Source organism: Cynocephalus volans, chromosome 11, assembly GCF_027409185.1.
Source record: "Cynocephalus volans isolate mCynVol1 chromosome 11, mCynVol1.pri, whole genome shotgun sequence".
NCBI lineage: Eukaryota > Metazoa > Chordata > Mammalia > Dermoptera > Cynocephalidae > Cynocephalus > Cynocephalus volans.
Window position 1 is genome coordinate 29610681 of NC_084470.1, and position 19243 is coordinate 29629923.

The following is a 19243-nucleotide window of genomic DNA, read 5'->3' on the forward strand; positions in this document are numbered from 1 at the left end:
CAGGCAGCGTCTTACAAAGGCAAATATACATTTACCATACAACCCAATTCCACTCCTGCATATTTACCCAACAGAAATGAAAACATATGTCACACAAGACTTGCTCACAAAGGTTCACAGCAACTTTTTTCATAATGGCCCCAAACTGGAGACAGGCCAAATATTCAAAGGAGAGTGATTGAACAAGTTGTGGAACATCTGAACAATGGAATATCACTCAGAAAGAAGGAAATGAGCTCTTGATACATGCAAGAGTATGGATGAGCCACAAACACATTATGCTGAGTTGAGGAAGCCAGACACGAAAGCATACATATGGTGTGATTCCATTTTCATGTTATTCAAAAGGAAGCAAAACCCATCTACAGTGACAGAAAGTAGATCAGCATCTGTCTGGGGCAAGAGGGACACATGAGGGAACTTTCTGGGGTGATGGGAAAGTGCTGTGTCTTGAGTGCGGTGGTAGTTCTACAGGTGCTTACGTTTATCAAAACTCATCAAACCACACACTTAATATAGGTGTATTTCACTGTATGTAAATTGTACTTTACAATAAAGTTATTCAAACACACACCACAGAGACACCATTCAATAGGAATGACAGGTGGGCACTGAGCTCTCTTTCATGTGCAGTGACAAGCCTGTGTGAAGAGATCTAAAACATTGGATTTTGGTCCCACTTACTACTTTTTACCTGTGAAGGCAATTTCCTCATAAGAAAGAAAGAAAGAAAGAAAAGAAAAAGAAAAAGAAAAGAAAGAAAGAAAGAAAGAAAGAAAGAAGCAAATAAAAAAAATAAATAAATAAGTAAATAAATAAATAAATAAGTAAATAAGTAAATAAATAAGAAAAAAAAAGAAAAAGAAGACCTTCCTTCCAGCTCTCAGGGCTACTTGGAAGGTAGAGTGAGAGCATTATTTGAAAATGCTTTAAAGCAGAATCAGAGCATCTGGCTGTGTGACTCTCCTGTCATCCACCCAGGTGCCCAGCAAACCCACCCCCTCCTCTACTCCCCACTCTCCCCACCACCAGGCAGTCCACAGGACCTTTTCCTAATCTCTCTTGACCACGTGCCCCCTTTTCTTGTCCCCACTACTGCTCCCCTGGCTGAGACCACTTCACCTTGCCTGATGACTGCAATGACTTCCCCTCCCCCAGTTTTGACCTTTCCATCCTTTTTCATTCTCAATCCAGAGAAATCTTTCCAGAATTCAGATTGGATCCTGTCACCCACCCTCTCTCCACCTTAAAAACCTTCAGTGCTCTTGAGAGATCCTACACTCCTTAGCCCAGTACCTAAGACCTATCATCATCTGGCCCCCACTTACTTCTCCCAAAGGCCACACTCCAACCAAACTGAACTGCCTGCAGCTCCCCAATTATGAAATGTTGTCTCTGGTCTTGGTCCCTCCCACAGGTTGTCCCTTCTCCCTGGAAAGATTATCTCCTTCCACACCCTTCTTCCGCCCATCTTTTGCCTGGCTAACTCCAAGTCCACCCAAGGGTCTCAAGCCCTCCTTGACACACGTACTCCTCCATCAAGACTGGGGGCTGCCGGTGCCCCTTCTGTCATCATCACTCTAGCATCAAGTATTGGTTATTCATCTGTCAGACCAGACCAGTGCTATGCACTTAACTGTGTCCCCCAAAATTCATATGTTGAATCCTGTATTTGAAATAAGTAAGTAATTAAAGTCAAATTAGGTCATAAGGGAGCAGCACTAATCTGTTAGGGTTATTATCCTTACAAAATGAGACACAAGACAACTTGCTCTCTTGCTCTCTACCATGTGAGGACACAGTGAGAAGGCAGCAGTCTGCAAGCCAGGAAGAGAGCCCTCACCAGAACCTGACCATGCTGGCATCTTGATCTTCAGGGTAAAGACTTTCAGCCTCCAGAACTGTGAGAAAATAAATGTCTGTTGCTTGAGCCACAAACTTGTGGTATTTTGTTAAGCAACCGAAGCTGACTAAGGCAATGGGAAACATTTCTTGTACGGTTCACCCATATGTCCCCAGGACACAGCATCTGGCCCAATGTCAACATTGAGTAAATATTTGTGGATCAGAGAATCACCATCCTATGGTCATTATGAACCCCGGGCAAACATTCGTGATAAAGTGGTATATTATTCTGAATTAGAGATGCAGATTCTAACCTGGAACTGAGTTTTCCTTGGTTGAAAACAGATTAGAACAGCGCTGTCCCGTAGAACTTTCTGCAATGACAGAAATGTTCTCCATCTGCACTGTCCAATAAGGCAGCCACCAGCCACACGTGGCTACTGAGCACTTGAAATGTGCCTAGTGTGATGGAGGAACTGAATTTTTAACTTTAATTTTAATTAATGATTAGTTAAATAGCCATGTGGCTGGTGGCTCTGTACTGGACAGTGCAGGACTCGACAGTTCAAGCAAGTTCCAAGTCCCAGTGCTGGCCTTATTACACAGATTGCTCATTACACAGATCACTCACGGTGCCTACTGTCCCTGGCACCAAACATGTATAAAGCACAGTCAATTCTCACAGAGCTGACACAGGTAGCTTTCAAGTGTGGTGTTAGAGTGGCCTGGCGCAGAGAAGCTGGCAAAATGCACACATAAAAGGGATAATGAGGCACCGTTTTGCAGAAATTGTGATGCTTTATGGGCCTCCGTCTGCGATGAAAACCATCAAAGGGCAGGTTCATCCCTCGGTGACCGGAGTTAATTGAAAATTTAAGACCCAATCAAATCACCCAGAATTGAGGTTTTTGGCAGCTTATGTGTTTACTGTGAGCTTCCTGCTGTTTTTCGCCTCTGCCAACTCTACCAGGGAGGCTGCATATTTCAATATCATACACAATGGCACTGAGCTTTGAACAAAGGACAAACCAAACAAAATGGTGTTAAATGTGATCCTGATTTTTTTAAAGTGCACGTGGTCCCCTTCCTGCCTAAGCCACCTGGTGGACATGAGCCAACACCCTTTCCCCGACTAGTATTTGCTTAGGAGTGACATGAGCATCTTCTGTATGAAAAATAAGCATACCAAGTGCCATTTAAAAATCTTCTATAGCCTAAACCTTATGAAAGAGAAGTATTCTTATGTGCTTTTACATGCTAACAACTTTTTTAAACAAGAACTCTCTAATTGGTGTTAATGCCTATTGTCCAGCATCTTTCACTTCATAACGCACAGGAGCTTTGATGCCCAAGAGACCTTAGGTTTGAACTCTGCCCTTGTCACTTCCTAGCACTGCATTTTTGGACAAGTTACTTAACCTCTCTGAGCATCCATTTCCTCATCTGCACAAAGGGAATGAGTGTACCCATAGAACCCACTGGGTTACCGCAAAGATCAAATGATATAAGAAGCCACACAGAGATGATTATTCATAGCAACTTCATTTGTCAGAGCCAAAACCTGGAATCAACCCAAATGTCCATCAACAGGTGATGGAAAAAACAGACTGTGGTACATCTGTACAATGGGACACTACTCACCAATAGAATAGGGACAGCACCGGTGAGTCTCAAAACAAGTAAACTGAGTGAGTGAAAAGAAGTCAGACCAAGAGAATGCATATGATGCGATCCCATTCCCATAAAATTCTAGAAAATAAAATGAGTGAGTGACAGAAAGCAGATCGGTGATTATCTGGGTATGTATGGTTGGAAAAAGGAGAGATAACATAAGGGCATGAGGAAACTTTTGGGGCCAAGGGAATGTTCCTCATCTCGATACGGTAGGGACTTCATGGGTTTGAATGCTTTAAATGCACGTAGTATACTTCAATTATATTACAATAAAGTAAAAAACAATTAGGGGAAAATGAGATCAGGAATATAATGTCCCATCATAGGGCTTGGCACATAGTAGGCACTCAACAAATGTTAGCTCCATTCTGGAGCAAGAATGAATGATCTCATTAGAACTGCTGGGAGAAAACTAGAGAGCATGCCAGGGAAACGAGTCAGCGTACACAACATTTACTCTTGCTTTACTAGAACCCAACTGTGTAGGACAGGCTCTTCTCAGCTAGAAAACATGAACAAAGATGACGAACAGAAAGATGGGCCAGGCCTGGTCTTGCCCTGAAGGAAACACAAATTGGTTTAGTATATGATGTAATAAAAGTGTCATAGAGATGGTATTGACAAGCCACAGGCGTGCAGGAGACAGTAATTCTGATGGGATGGCTGTCAAGAAGAAACAATTCCAAGTGGGTGGGATCCCGGCGAGCAGTAAGGGGCGGGGAGCTGGCATACTGTGCAGAGGAGCTGCCTGCACTGAAGTGGGGAAACTGAGCAAGGAGGTCGTGGGGGAGAGGCAAGGCCACAGCCACCGCACACATCCCCCAGGGGACAAGTGGGAGAAAGGCCAAGCTACAGAAAGCCCTGAGCACCAGCTTGAATGTCAACCTCATTTATCCAGGGAACCCGCCAAAGAAGCGAGCATGATTAGATGTGTGCTTTACACAAACAGGTCCTATGTGGAGGGCGATTTGGCAATTTATCAAAAGTCCTGACACTCGCATCCTTCAACGTGGTAATTCCTGAGGAAATAATCAGAAACGTGCACAAAGATTTATGCACAACATTGCTTATCATAACATTATTTATAATAGCCCAAAGCCTGAAATAACTTAAATGTCCAATAAAAGGGGACTGCTAAACAAATTATGGTACCCTGAGTGATTAAATCATATATAGCCATTAAATCACACTTTCAGAACATATGGATGGCAGAACCCTGCCTCACTAAGCAGTGTTAAGTTGCAAAAAAGCAGGAAACAAAGATACATGTTGGGTATTCATTCAACAAATATCTATTGATTATCTCTTGAGTGCCAGGTATGCTCTAAACACTGAGGGTACAGAAGAGGATAAAACAGACCCGATCCCTACACTCATAGGAAGGGATTCTACCATCTGATGAGGGAGGGTAGGTAACAAACAAGGAAACAAACAGTGAGAAGCAAAAGATACAACACGTTACATGGTAGGAAGAGCTATGGAGAAAACCAAGAGGGGAAGGAGTGGGAGAGCAGAGGGGAAGGCAGAAATTCTACAGATGGTCAGGGAAAGTTTCAGAGAGAAGGAGGTTAAGAAGATGAGCCACAGGGATATCTGGGGAGCACTTGTAGGGAGAGGAACAGGCAGCACAGAAGCCCTGAGGAGGCCTGGGGAGTTCAAGAAACAGCAAGGCTGAAGCTGCAGAACACAAAAGACAAACAGCAGGAGAATGAGGTCAGAGGGACGCTGGTGTCACTCACAGTGAGGTGGAAGCAGGGATGTGAACAGTGGAGTGACAGGGCAGGAGCAGAAGGCCAGGGGGGGATTCTCCCCAGTGTCGTCCTAGCTCTTTATAACGTGCATGTATTCATTTGACAATCAGCAAACAAAAGATAACTCAATGAAAGAAAGCACAACGCAGAAAGGCATTGTTGATGCTGTGACTGGAGCACAGGCAAGCAGGGGAGCAAACGAGCACGTTCAGGAAAGAATTCAGACTAGGAGTGATGAAGCAGTGGCGAGACAAAGAGCAGCGTGAGTCCATGGGCTTTTATGAGCAAAATCACTCTTCTTCACGGAAAGAGAAACATAACCACGATACAGAAAAAATCTAAGGGAGAGGAATCCCCCCATCATCTCGGCATCCTAACAATCAGTATTCACATCTTGGTACAGTTCCTTCCAGTCTTCTTTCCTAGACAAGCTTTTGTTTTTCCTTAGTCATCCCTACCATGCCCAACCCATTGTAAACACTCAAATACTGAACAAATAAACAGATGACCAAATGCTCCAAATAATTTTGCATTACATGAGCTACATTAGAAGCATTTTCAGACGCAGTTCAATTGACTTGGGTGATAGAACAGAAATCATGGGTGAGGAGCAGCCACGGTCATAGACAAGGTGTCAAGTCTGCTGCTTAAGAGGATGATGGTAACATTATTCATGAAGGGCAACAGAGGAAGCAACCTGATGAGGAAGATGCCAGGTGTGGTTCTGGTGACATGGAGGGGACATAGAATGGCCCTGCAGAGATGCCTAGCTGCCCATCTCTCTCAGGGCTCAAGAAGCAGTTGGAGCCTCAGCATGGGGACGGTTGCAGCAGGCACAGCAGTCGAGGAGGAGGAGGACAAGGAGGAACACGAGCAGCCCCTACTACGTGCCAGACATTGTGCTAACAGCTCCACACACATCCTTCTTCTAATCTTTACAACCGCTCTGGGGTGGAGACTCATGCTCATTTCACAGCTGAGGCCTGAGAGGCTTAGTGACTTACCCAGCTACGCCCAGCAGAGCCAGAACTCAAATTCACTCAGTCTCCTTTGTGTTCATGGAAGCTTAAAATACACCCAAAAGCCCAGGGAGAAAGTGTCAGGCGATGCCTTCGTTGTGTGGTGCCTGGTTTTTGCTCTCAACTTCCTATAACCCAAAGTGAAGAGTGCTCTCTTCCTCTTCCCAAAATACATTTTATGTTATCCAGCGTTCAATTATAACCTGTTGAGTGTTTTTTTTTCCAGGGGGATGAGTCTTGTTCATCGCAGGTAAGAAGGTCCAGAAGACCAGACATGCCTCACAACTTCCTCTAACACCAGCCCAACACTGCATACAGTAGGGGCTCAGCAAATGCTCTGGATGACAATGTTGACCTTCACTTGCCAGTCACCCCTTGGACACTGGCAGTGGTAGGTGATCTGGACGCCCTCTGGCTCAGCCGAAGCCAAGCCAAGCCCCGATGGACAAGCCCTCTTAAGAGACGGCGGGCAACATGCAGGTGAATTGGGGCGGGTGAGCAGGTTAATACCAGGTTAAGGCAAGCCTTCCGTCTCCACAGGCTTACAGTGAAACCGAGTCTGCAAACTGTCCCACGGGCCAGATCCAGCTCTCCATGTATATTGTCGGCTCACACATAGTTTTAATTTGTTATCATTTTAATTAGTTGCTAACTTTTAAAAAGTGAGGTTTCACATAAAAATCTGGATTGCTGTAAGCCGTCCCCTTTAAACAGTCCCATCCTTTTCAATTCCTTCTGGCCCCTGCCACCCAGCCCTCCTCTCTAATTAAGTCCCTCAGTGCTGAGCAAGGGAGGCCCCAGCTAGAGACCCTGACCCCCAGCTAGTGCACTGGTGGTGGGGCCAGGCCCAAGCCCATCCAGCTACCAGCAGAGCGGGGCTGGCGTCTACTCACCAGCACTCAGAGTCGTGAACTCCAGGAAGCGATATTCATAAGACGCATCTATCTTGGTTTCCACCTGAGGCCTCTTCAAAGTTGAATAAATATTTCCAGGCCGTTTCTCATCGCGTTTCTCTAATTTGTTCAATCCGCAACCCATCTCAGCAGCTGCCAGTAAAAGGAAATAAAAAGGGAAGAGGATGATTTTTTTTTTCTGAGATTTTGTTTTTATACATCACAGTACAAAAGATCCCATAATTTTCCTGAAGAATATATAAAGAAGCTCAGCCTGTATAACATAGAGAGTATAATTTAATAGATGACCTGAATACAGAGGACTGTGTTCACTAACCAGGGGGCTTCTGTTTCTGTTAAGATACCATGACCAGCCACCCTGTGATTTTTAAATGACACCAAAAGCATACCTGTTTTATGTCTCTTTTCCCCTATCTGAGGAAAATAATATCTCAGAGAGCCTCAGTTCCACTATAATCTGTATACGTGATTTAAAAATGGGATCTAAAAAACAACACGATGCATTACAGTGTTAGCCCATCTGTAGAAAACAGAGATGTGTCATCTTCACCGGGGTTGCTAAGAGAAAATAAGTCGCTGTTACAATTTCCAAACTCCAGAGTCCTTTCTACCCTCAACAGTAATTATTTAGACAGGACATTTACATTTATATTCGTAAAACATCACTAAAAGTAGACAGTGGCATTTTTATGAGCCTTGTCTAAAAGTCCCCCTTTTCTTCTTTTTTAGATCAAACCACTGGAAATAATAGTATGTCTCCATGCTCTTAGAGAGTCATTTTAGACCAAAATGAAAACTGACGGAACACTAATAGCAGGGCCAGAGAAATTGGAAGCAGAAATCCACAAGTATTAGAGGAAAGATCTGCAGCTACAGTTTGAAAAGAAAATGGAGAAATGTTAAAATAATGTGCATATCAGGGTGGGCTGAGCTTCCCATCTTTCACAGGATTAAAAACAATGAAGGTTCTCTGTTTATTTAGGCAGAATGACATTCATGAAACGACTTTTTGTCTACTCCCCAGACTTCAGCCGAAGATATTTTCCTTTTGTGTATCAAGCATGACCGATACTTCCCTCCTCTCTGGGGTCCCAGCACTGCCATCAAAACATATTTCACAAAAATATTAACTGGCCAAGAATATCACACACAGAAACGTGGTGACCGCTTCCTTTTAGAGATAAGAATTTCCTTTTGCTTAATCCATTCACAAGGTACCCGGCTTCCTAAGGCAATTTTGCAAGCTGCAGAAAAACAAACTGAACCTCGAAAAAGCAACAAGGGTATGGGGCCGGGGGGAGTGGAAGGAGGTGGTGTAGCGACAACCAGGCTATACCTTTCAGTAATTTTTTTAAAAATCTGAAAGAATGGATGGGAACAGGAAGGCTTACTTATGCCTTAATAAGGGAACATTAGTGTTTGAAGGGCCAGAGCAGACATGATTTATGTGCAATCTGCATGAACTGATTACTTGTAAAATACTCTGTAGTTCTGCAGATATAATAGCTGATATGTACAGAGGCTGCATATTTAACTGCTAAAAAGCAAGCCAACTGGCATTCGCTGGGGCAAAGCAGAAGAGAAATGGACAGGGAGGTTCGTAAGTGCTGGGAACTGGTAACCCTGGCAAGATGAGCACTAGTACCACCCGAACAGAACTGTAAATAGCCCAAAGGCTCACCAAGTCACTCATTAGTGCAGATTTACTGCATGCCAACTATGGGCAAAGCACCATCAGCGATTCCAACCGGCTGGTGGTCTTCACCCTCAACAAATTCAGTCCGGTGGAACAGGTAGGGTATTCAAATTTAATATGAGATGGGAAAATGGCAGGAAGGTATTTGAGATAGGCTTTGCTGGACAGATTTGAAATGTGCATATGTAGAGATGGGGGAGACCAAGGCAAGAACGAAGGCAAGGAGGCTGGAAAGTACAATGTGGGAAAGGAAGGTGAGCAGTGGAGTTGGGCAGGCCGGAGAGGTAGCAGGGGGGTAGGTGTGTCTGAGAGCCAGGGCCAGCCCCAGGCCAGATGGTTCCTTTGTGAGAATTAGAAAAAGGTGCCCCCTCCTCTGAGGAACACAGCCCTATTCCCACTGCCACTTACTGAGTAGAGCAAGGGCAGGGTTTAAGCCTAGTTACGCCCTTGTGAACAACCTTTGTAACCGTATAGGGCAGTGCTACATCCGTAGGGGAAAAGTTACGCAAAGAATATTTCAGAACTGATAATGATTAGCTAGTCATATAAACAAACGTGGAGGTAGAGACAAAGATTTCAGAATAGGACACAAAAGCTCTAACCACAAAGGAAAATCTTGATAGAGGGGACTATATTAAGATTAAAATATGAAAATTATGATTAAAATATTAATCTTAATATTCTATTCCTCAAAATACACCTTAAAGAGTGAAAAGGCAATCCAGAGACTGGAAGAAGCTATTGGCAATACATTTATCTAGTGGCACGTTGGTCCACCAGTATTCCAAGAAAGGGAAAAAGCCCTGATCTGTAGTGTTTGCCAGTTTCTGTGGTGTAAACATGCCCCCCAGGGCAGATGTGAAGCTCCCAACGTGCTGTCACTGCAGACAGTTGGGAGGAGCTGCTGCAAGCCGCCCTGGCGAGCCAGTGTGCACGGACTCCTGCATAGCACAGCCTTCACTCAGCAAAAGGTCATACCCACAACAACCAAAGAATGCCTATAAATCAATAGGGAAAAAACAGGCTTCCCACCAGCAAGTGGACGAAGTGCCTAAACACGCACTTCACAAGTGAGGATACGCAAATGGCCAAGGAACACACAAAAAGAAGCTCAGCTTCATCATTCATCGGGGAAATAAAAGGAAGCCCACAGTGAGATATAACACACATCCACCAGAATAGCTAAAAAATTTAAAAACTGATCATACCAAGTGTTGACAATAATGTGAAGCAAATGTACATTCCCTACACTGATGGTAAACGTGCAAATAGATACAACCACTTTGGAAACTTGGTGGTATGAGGAAAGCTGAATACACACCTCTGCTGTGACCCAGAAATTGTCCTCCTAGGTTTATACCAACAGAGACGTGTACACAAGGGCATCAAGAGACTCATACGAGAATGCTCACAGCAGCACTATTCATAACAGCCAGGCAACGGAAACTGCTCAAATGCCTTACAGTAGGACAGATAAATAAATTGTGCTATATTCACACAAGAAAATATAGTAAAGCAATAAAAATACTGAAACTAGGATTGCACAAAGCAACATGGGTGAGTGTCAAAATCAAAAAGAGTGGGGGAGGGGTGACAGACACCAAAGGGTATAGAGTTTCAAAACAGGCAAAACTAATCTCTAGTGTTAGAAGCTGGGGTTCTGGTCACCCTTGGTGAACAGTGACTGCATGGCAGCATGAGGACGGCTTCTGGGGTACTGGTCATGCTGTTTCTTGATCTGGGCGCTGGTTACACAGGTGTGTTCAGTTTGTGACAATTCACTGAGCCACCTAGCCGTTTGCTTATTGATTTGTGTGCTTTCCCATACTTACATTACACTAAAAAGTTCAAAAATTCATAAACAAATATGTGGCCCTGCAGATGTATAGAAACACCTCTAATAATAACGTTAGGTTGGAATAAAGACAAAACACAAAATCATCGACATACCGGATGTTAATTCTTCTGAATAAAAACTGAAAGTAAATTTTACAGTATGCCCATACATCTGGTGCTAGCTTTTCCAGGAAAGCCACTTATGTGTACTCTACAGAGTTCTGAGAAGGAGAAAGAACTGTTCTCTACATCAGGATGGAGGCATATGCTCCACCCTGGGCCCTCCTGGGACTCAATGGACACAAGGCTGAGCAGGGGACCGGTTGGCAAGCAAGGGAAGGCAGTCATGCCTTGCTTGTGTGTTAGTCCATTTCTGTCACTTATAACAGAATACCTGAAACTGGGTAATTTATAAAGACATGAAGTTTATCTCTTACAGTTTGGAGGCTGGGAAGTCCAAAGTCCAGGGAACACAACTGGTGAGGACCTTCTTCCTGCTGGGGTGACTCTCTATGGCAACTCAGGGTATCACATGGTGAGAAAAGGCTGAGCAAGAGAGAGCTAACCTTCTCACTCACTCGCGTAAAGCCATCAGAACCATGCCCACGACCACTCATTAAACTATCAATGGATTAACCCATTCATAAGGGTACAGTCCTCCCAATCTAATGCCCTCTTAAAGGCCCCACCTTTAATTAGCATAATAGGATTTCCCACCCTTTTAATACTGTTACTATGGAGATTAAGTTTCCAATACATGAACTTTGAGGGGACACATTTAACCCAAAGCACCCTGTCACATACTCAGGCAGACCTGCCTCACTCTAGGAGACTAAGTGTTTGAGGATCTCCAAGAAGAAACCTCTTCCTCAAAAATCCTCCCATTTTTGCTACCCTATTATGTAAATTCTAGCATTAGCAGTTCATTCCTTTGAAATCATAATTGCCCTTCCTAACCATCTCCTTTGAAACCACAAAATATCTCCATGGGAAGAGCAACAAACTAAACTCCTGGTTGCCAATAACACTTTAGTATAATTTAATTTAATTTTGTCTATAATTTAAAATTTTTAATTTCTCCTATAAAGGACAGGTTCCAGGGCTGGCCCATGGCTCGCTTGGGAGAGTGTGGTGCTGATAACACCAAGGCCACGGGTTCAGATCGCTCTATAGGGATGGCCAGTTAGCTCACTTGGGAGAGCGTGGTGCTGACAACACCAAGTCCAGGGTTAAGATCCCCTCACCGGTCATCTTTTTTAAATAAATAAATAAATAAATAAATAAAGGGCAGGTTCCCTGACAGCATAAAGAAAGAAGAGAGCTACTGAGATAGTAAGAAAGACTCAGAAAAGGTTGAGGGGGCCAGGGGGCAGGCAGATACCAAGAAGCATTAGGAAAATCTCTTCTGATTCACAAGTTCGAGTTTAAGGTTTCAGTCACACTATCCCAAACTTGAGGTCTCTGCCCAAGTTCACCCCAAGGCGCACTTTGCTTGATATCACAGGACATAAAGGGGCTCTGGGCAAATCATCTATGTGATAGAGGCAGAAAAGATAAACAGTACCAGCTTGCAGCGACTGTAATATCCATGAATCCCTGGGGTCTCAAGTTTTAGAGATTCATTTCTTTGGAATGCATGCAACACTGGTTAAGCAACTGCTTTTAAAGCACAGCTTTCTCTTGGAAGGGAGACAGACACACGGAGCAGTTGCTGGCCATCAAAACCTTCGTGTGAATTTGCTCCTTTTACTCGTTTGTGTCGAGGGCCTTACCTTGCTTCCTAATGGCATATCTGTGTTCTTTCAGTCCCTGATTTCTTCCACCAACCCCACCCCTGTCAAAATAGGAAAGACTTTTACATCATTCCAAAAGTATCTATTACAGTCCCTACTATGCTCAAAACAAGTCAGAAAAATTCAGCCTACAAAAAAGAAAAAATAAGATAGGTCAATGCCTTACATTATTGTAGAGTTTTATAAACTTTACCATTCACCATGTGAGGTTCCCAAACCATGCCCACCTTAGAATCCTGAAAGAGTCTGGAGGCAAGGGATAGGTGTGGGCACTGGAAGAGGAGGCAGGGGAAGGGTATAGGGATCAGTACTGCCAGGTGCAGGCAGAAGACATCCGCACATTCCCTCACACAGACATTCAGGAAGTGTCATGCTAGAGCAAGTCTCCCTCAGGGATCAAGGTCTCTAGTTGGGCTAAACATAAATGATAAGTGAGATGGTTTTTAAATGTGGCTCTGAAATCCATGGATACTCCTGCCATCGCATGGTGGTGTCTATGTCACCTCCCCTAAATCTGGTCTCCATGACTGCTTCACCAATAGAATATGTTGGAATGACACAATGCCTTAAGAAACTGGAATCATTCACTCCCTGCTCTTGGAGTCCAGCCATCACACCATGAGGAAGCCCAAACAGCCCCTAAGAGAGGACCATGTGGACAAGAACCAATAGCCAGCCCCAACTTGCCAGCCATCTTGCCAGTGAGGCATCTTGGAAATAGATTCTCTGACTCCATCAAGCCGCTGACACCATGTGGAGCAGAGACAAGCTGTTTCCACCAAAGCCTGCCAGAACTGCAGCTTCCTGGGCAAAATAAACTACTGCCATTGTTCTACGCTCCTAAGGTTTGGAGTGGCTCATGTATACGATAGGTAACTTACACATCGAGTTTGCCCAAAATGACAATGGCCTGCTCTCTCCTCAGCTGGGCACCAGTTGAGGTTGGCCTGCATTTAGGGGCCCTGTTTCAGCCATTCGCCCTTTGAAAAACATTTGAGTTCTTTCCAGTTGGGTCAATTTTGAAGAAAGTGGCTATAAACGTTCTCGTAGAGGTTTTTATGTGGACATAAATGTTCATTTTTCTAGGGTAAATACCCAGGAGTGGGTTGCTGGGATATGTGGTAAGTGCAGGGGCCCTGTTAATGAATAACGCTTCTCTTACACACTCAGGGTGGCCAGATGCTGCCACGATGAGAGGCACAAGGAAAATGAGACCTCTGAGAAACTGACAGATTAGCCCCTCCACCACTGCTCAATCCAGGGCATCAGCTCACTGGGCGGAAGCATGAGCAGTGGTGCTATTCACTGCTTATTTCTCCTCTGTTTGTTTTTGTAAAGGACTCATGCTAAAAATCACCTGTGTCTGATAGACTCCCCCCAGTACCTTACCAAAGGTCTATCCAACTCCCATAGCTCTGCCCTTCCAAGTTCCTATGGTCACTTCACATTGACACCTAATGTAAATCAGGTTACCTATTTTATGTGAGCTGATTGTTAGATAAGCTCTGGTTGTCAGGTGTATAAAAGTTTGCTTTTCTTTTTATATCTTTGTCTTCTCAGCAGACATCCCTGTAACTTCGTGTATGGGTCTCCCTAACATTAAGGTACCAAGACAAACCTTCCAAGAGGTCTTCAAAGGCAGAGGAACAAGAGGAGGTCTTTCCCCATTCCTATGATAAAACAGCGGGAAAACAGCCAACACATATATATAGTTCTCTAGCAGAAGCTGGCTAAGAGCAATTAGGAACTAGATGCTTTATAGTAAGGAAAATAAGGTAATAAACAGAGGAAGATTCTGACACCCTGACTACAAGGAAAGGATGTCAAACAATGCACATTACCAGAAGTCAAATCCCTCAAATGCTGACATTCTGGAAAATCAATTATTTCTGAATCAAACCCGAATGGGGTATATCTCTGGTATACAGTGCACCAGCTTCATGCAGGAGCTGTCAACTCCACAAGGGAGGGAACTTATGTTCCCAATTCATTAATCCAGTCATTCATTCAACACAAATTTATGAAGGTCTGCTTTGAGTCAGGTAGTAAATTAGGAAACACAAAAGCTGGGAAGGCCAGGCCCTGCCCTCGAGGAAATCACTGGTGAAAGGTGGAGGTAGACAATGAGTTGCTTCACGGTGTGCACGGAGCGGGCTATTGTTGAGGCCTGGACAGAGTACGGGGCATTCAGAGAAAGCTGCTGTTCTCTAAAACACAGCCCACATCACCAGAGACTTGGCTCCAGAAGAAGCTGATCAGCAATGGGGCATGATGTCCTGGCGTTTTAAATGTTGAAATGTTTAAATTATTATTTGAAAAGTATTTCTGATTTCTTAATGCTTCCCCAGATGCCCGTAAAACACTAGACCACCTTCATAAAAGATCATTTTTTCAGCTAGAGTTTATAAAAGCCTCAGTTTAAAAGTTCATTTTTACTATCAACCAGCATGTACACATTTAAGTATGGGGGTAATAAACGTAGTTATGTTTTCAAATATAAATTAGTTTCATTAAGACTGAGCCCTCATTTACCACACTTGCCACTAATCTGAGGCAGCCAGTAAAGCTAATTTTAACAAATGCCAACAGCTTATGACAAGCAACCAGAGATGGGGTAATTACAAGCAATGATGCTCGATCAGCTGGCAAACTCATTTTTTATTTCTACACTCAAATTCCATATTTGAAGACTCAGGCATGTTTGTTACATTACTCAGTCACCTAAAGTAAGAACCGGTGATCCAAATGAAGACGTCTTTACATGATAACATCTCTCCCAATGCAGATATATAAATAAAAACTCGAAAATTCAGTCTACTATGCAGATGGTGTCAAATTTTGATAACCTGAAAACATAGTCTAAGAAACCCAAGGATAACTAAGATTTACCCACAGACAGTGTCCCTGATTCAAGGCCAAGTATAAAGAACAATCTATATAAAACAGTATTATTGTATGGTAACACTTTTCTAAAGTGCCTATGTGTGTATTTGCATACAAAATCCACCTTTTTTTTTTAACTGGCAGGACACAGACCACATGTTAACAGAACTTTCCTCTGGGTCATGAGATTATGGGTGACATTTCCAATTTTTCTGTATTGAGCATGCATTATTTTCATGGTTATAGATGATAAGGGGTGCTCCAGCCACCCTCCAGCCTCCAACACGGCCCTCAATGATCCTCCTGGTGTTCACATCCTCGTGTGGTCCCCTCCCACACTGATCAGGGCTGACCTCTGTGGCCAACAGGAGATTGCAGAGATGAAGAAGTGTGACTTCTAAGGCTAGGTTACAGGAGACATGTGGTTTCCACCTTGCTCTTTCTTGGATCACTAGCTCTGGGGGCAGCAGCTGCCATGTTGTGAAGACACTCTATCAGCCCCATGGAGAGTCCCCATGGCAGGGAACTGAGCCTCCTACCAAGAGCCAGAACTAACTTGACACCATGCAGAAGCAGATCCTTCGGCTCCAGAATGGCCCTCAGCTCAGCAGACACCTTAACTGCAACCTCGTGATGGTCAGAACCACCTGGCTAAGTCACTTCTGGATTCTTGACTCACAGAAACCATGTGAAATAATACATGCTGATTGTTTTAAGCCTCAAGTTTTGGGGCAATTTGTTACACATCAATAGATAATACAGGGAATTTGTGTTAAAATTCTTGCTCCTGTGAGAAGCAGCATTGTGGAGTGATTGAGAGCAAGCTCTTCCACTGCCAAGTTTTGGAGGAATTTGTTACACAACAAAGATAACCAATACAAGTGGCATTTATATTATATCCCCACCCCCAACTTACCAGCATCTCAGTGGGGGTGTGATCCAGAGTACATTGCTGCTCTCCCCATTAAAACAGCTCCCTCTCAGAAGACCTTACTACTCAAAGTATGGTCCTCAGATCAGTAGCATCTGGGAGCTTGTTAGAAATGCAGAATCCCAGGCTGCACCCCAGAGCTGCGGAGTCAGAATCTACATTTCAACAAGTGATTCATCAAAGTTTGACTCACAGTGAAGTTTGAGAAACCTTGGACTATGGCAGGTTGCACACTGGAGCCATCTGGAGAGCTGTTATAAGTCCTAATGCCCAGGCATTTGGGAATGGGACCCAAGTACCAGTATTTTTTCAAACCTCCCAGGTGACTCTAACATGCAGCCAGGGTTGAGAATCAATGCTCTAGGAACAAACCCAGTATTTCCCCACTCCCAACCCTCTCCAATCTCCTAACAGCTAGGGCTAGGGGGGTGGGGCAGGCCCTTCCTAATCCTCACATCCAGAGCTGGGAACCACAGCCCAGAACTCAGCCCCACTGACACCCCGATCCCACACCCACAAATCTCTGGAATCTCTTTTTACCTCAGATGCCCTCTTCCTACGCTCCTCTGCCATCCTCCCAAATACAGGCACACCCCTAAATTTCCATCGTCAGCCCTCCTCCTGTCTGTTTCCTAAAATTATTTGAATTATAAACCACTTCAAACACATGAAATAGTACAGAAAATGAAATATCTAGGTATCTGCCACCTGGGTTTAACAGATGCTTACATTTTACCTTATTTGCTTCACATCTTTTATTTTTGCAGAAATAAGACTTTTTGGACACAGCTCCAGGTCCCTCCCTTTCTCCCTATCCTTTTGCCCCTACCTTTACTCTTTTTACAATCTATATATAACACCCAGAACAACGTATGGCAAAGATCAGAGACTTACTCAGTTCATGGTGCCCTTAGGGCCTCGGTTCATTTTTCATGACATCTCCTAGGCTAAAATAAATACTTAACAGCTCAATTTATTAAGCAATTAGGTCCAAACAACTTAATACTTAATTATAGCCTAACAATTTAGAAACCTTTTTAAAAAGCTGTGCAATAAATTGAGAGAAAAAATATTTTTCTTTCCTTCTAAACTAGCCACAATTACTTACTAATGGCACGTGTGCATCTGCTGGGCACTGCACAAATTCTCAAAGCTTGGCATCACACTGGACACCACCACCCTCATTTCCTGTTCCACACTGATTTTCTCAGCAACACCACAAATCCTACTTTGCAAAAATATGACGTCATCAGAAGGAATGCAGTGCTGTGCAATGTTGATAGGGCAAACTAACTCAAGCTAGCATAATAGCATGGCAGCCAACAGATGTCAAGTATCACTACATTTCCTTCAAAAGTATAAAACATCCCTTGGCCCCCTGTGAATTCACTGCAGTGCCCTGCGGTATCTCGGCGCAGAATTTGGGAACCACAAATATATGGTATTCTTGTGCGTGCTCAAAAGACTTAAGTGCACGCTATTGTCTCACCCATAGCAATCACATCTTCTCTCCTACCCTAACTTAACCTGCTGCAGGCAAAAAACTCCCCAGCCTCCCTCCCCAGCCCATCTTTTCTCCAGCTCCAGACCAACATCTCCAAGGACCTGTTTCAACATCTTTACCCAGAACTTTCCTAGCACTTCTGGAAGAATATGCCCCAAAGAGAACATGACTCTTTGCCCAACAAGCGTGTTCTTTCTTCTGCATCCCTTGTTTCTGTGGGTAATACCATTGCCCTCCTAACATCCAGGCTCAAAACAACAGATATCATCAGCCTGTTCCTGCCACTGTGCTCACCCTGTAACTGGCCTGGTGCTCAGTGCTGGGGGAGACTTTCCTCCACTTCCTTCTTCAAGCCAACCCACCACTTCAGGACCGTCCAAATACTTCCTTGAATCTGGCTTCCCTTAATCCATTGAATTCCTATCATCAGTTTTTGCCAGATTAATCATTCTATACCACACAAGTGGCTCAAAGAGCATAATCACATCTCTGTGCAGCATGGAGTCCTCAACCTCAATCTCACTGCAACCTCCCTTCGTTCCAGTCCAGTCTCCCACTCTTCTCCACTCTTGACACTGTAGAGTCAGCCAGATAAGCCATTGCTATCTGTGCACACATTCAGGACTCTCCAGACATCATTCCTTTACCTCCACTTCAGGCTCCACTTGACATTCCTTTCCCTTCTATCTTGACGCTCTAGAATTAGACAGGGTTCTCCAGAGAAACAGAAACAATAGGATGAGTAGCGTGCCCACGTGTGTGTGTGTGTGTGTGTGTGTGTGTGTGTGTGTGTGTAGATAGATAAAGAGATAGAGAGATGGACAGACAGATAGACAGAGACAGGTAGAGACAAAGAGAGAGATTTATTTTAAGGAATTGGTTCATGCGATTGTGAGGGCTGGCAAGTCCAAAATCTTCAGGGCAGACCAGGAAACCAGAGATCCAAGAAAGAGTTGACATTGCAATCATAAGACCAAAGGCAGTCTGGGGTCAGAATTCCTTCTCCTTGGGGGATCTCAGTCCTTTCTCTTCAGGCATTCAACTAATTGGACAAGGCCTACGCACATTACAGAGAGTAATCTGCTTTACTCAAAGTATGTTGATTTAAATGTTAATCACATCTAAAAAATACCTCACAGCAACACCTAGACTGTTGTTTGACCAAAAACTGGGCACCACAGCCTCGCCAAGTTGACACATACGAGTAACCATCACACACCCCTCCAAGGCTGAGCACCAACAGGACTGCCTCTCTAAGCCGTTCATTCATTCAACAAATATGTGCTGAGCACTTATCATATGCAAGGCCCTGTTCCAAATGCTAATGATACCAAAGCAAAACAAGAGACCAAAAAAAAAAAAAAACCAAAAAACCAATCCTGCCCTCACGCACCTTA

The 19243-nt window shown here is 43.9% G+C and overlaps 1 protein-coding gene across 1 annotated transcript in view; it reads right to left on the reverse strand.

Annotated features, from left to right (window-relative positions):
- RFTN1 (raftlin, lipid raft linker 1) overlaps positions 1-19243 on the reverse strand; it is a 196995-nt gene that overhangs the window by 170447 nt on the left and 7305 nt on the right. The window contains exon 2 of the mRNA XM_063114988.1: positions 7183-7335. Coding sequence (XP_062971058.1) covers positions 7183-7327 — 145 coding nt within the window. The 5' untranslated portion in view covers positions 7328-7335. The remainder of the gene's footprint in view (positions 1-7182; positions 7336-19243) is intronic.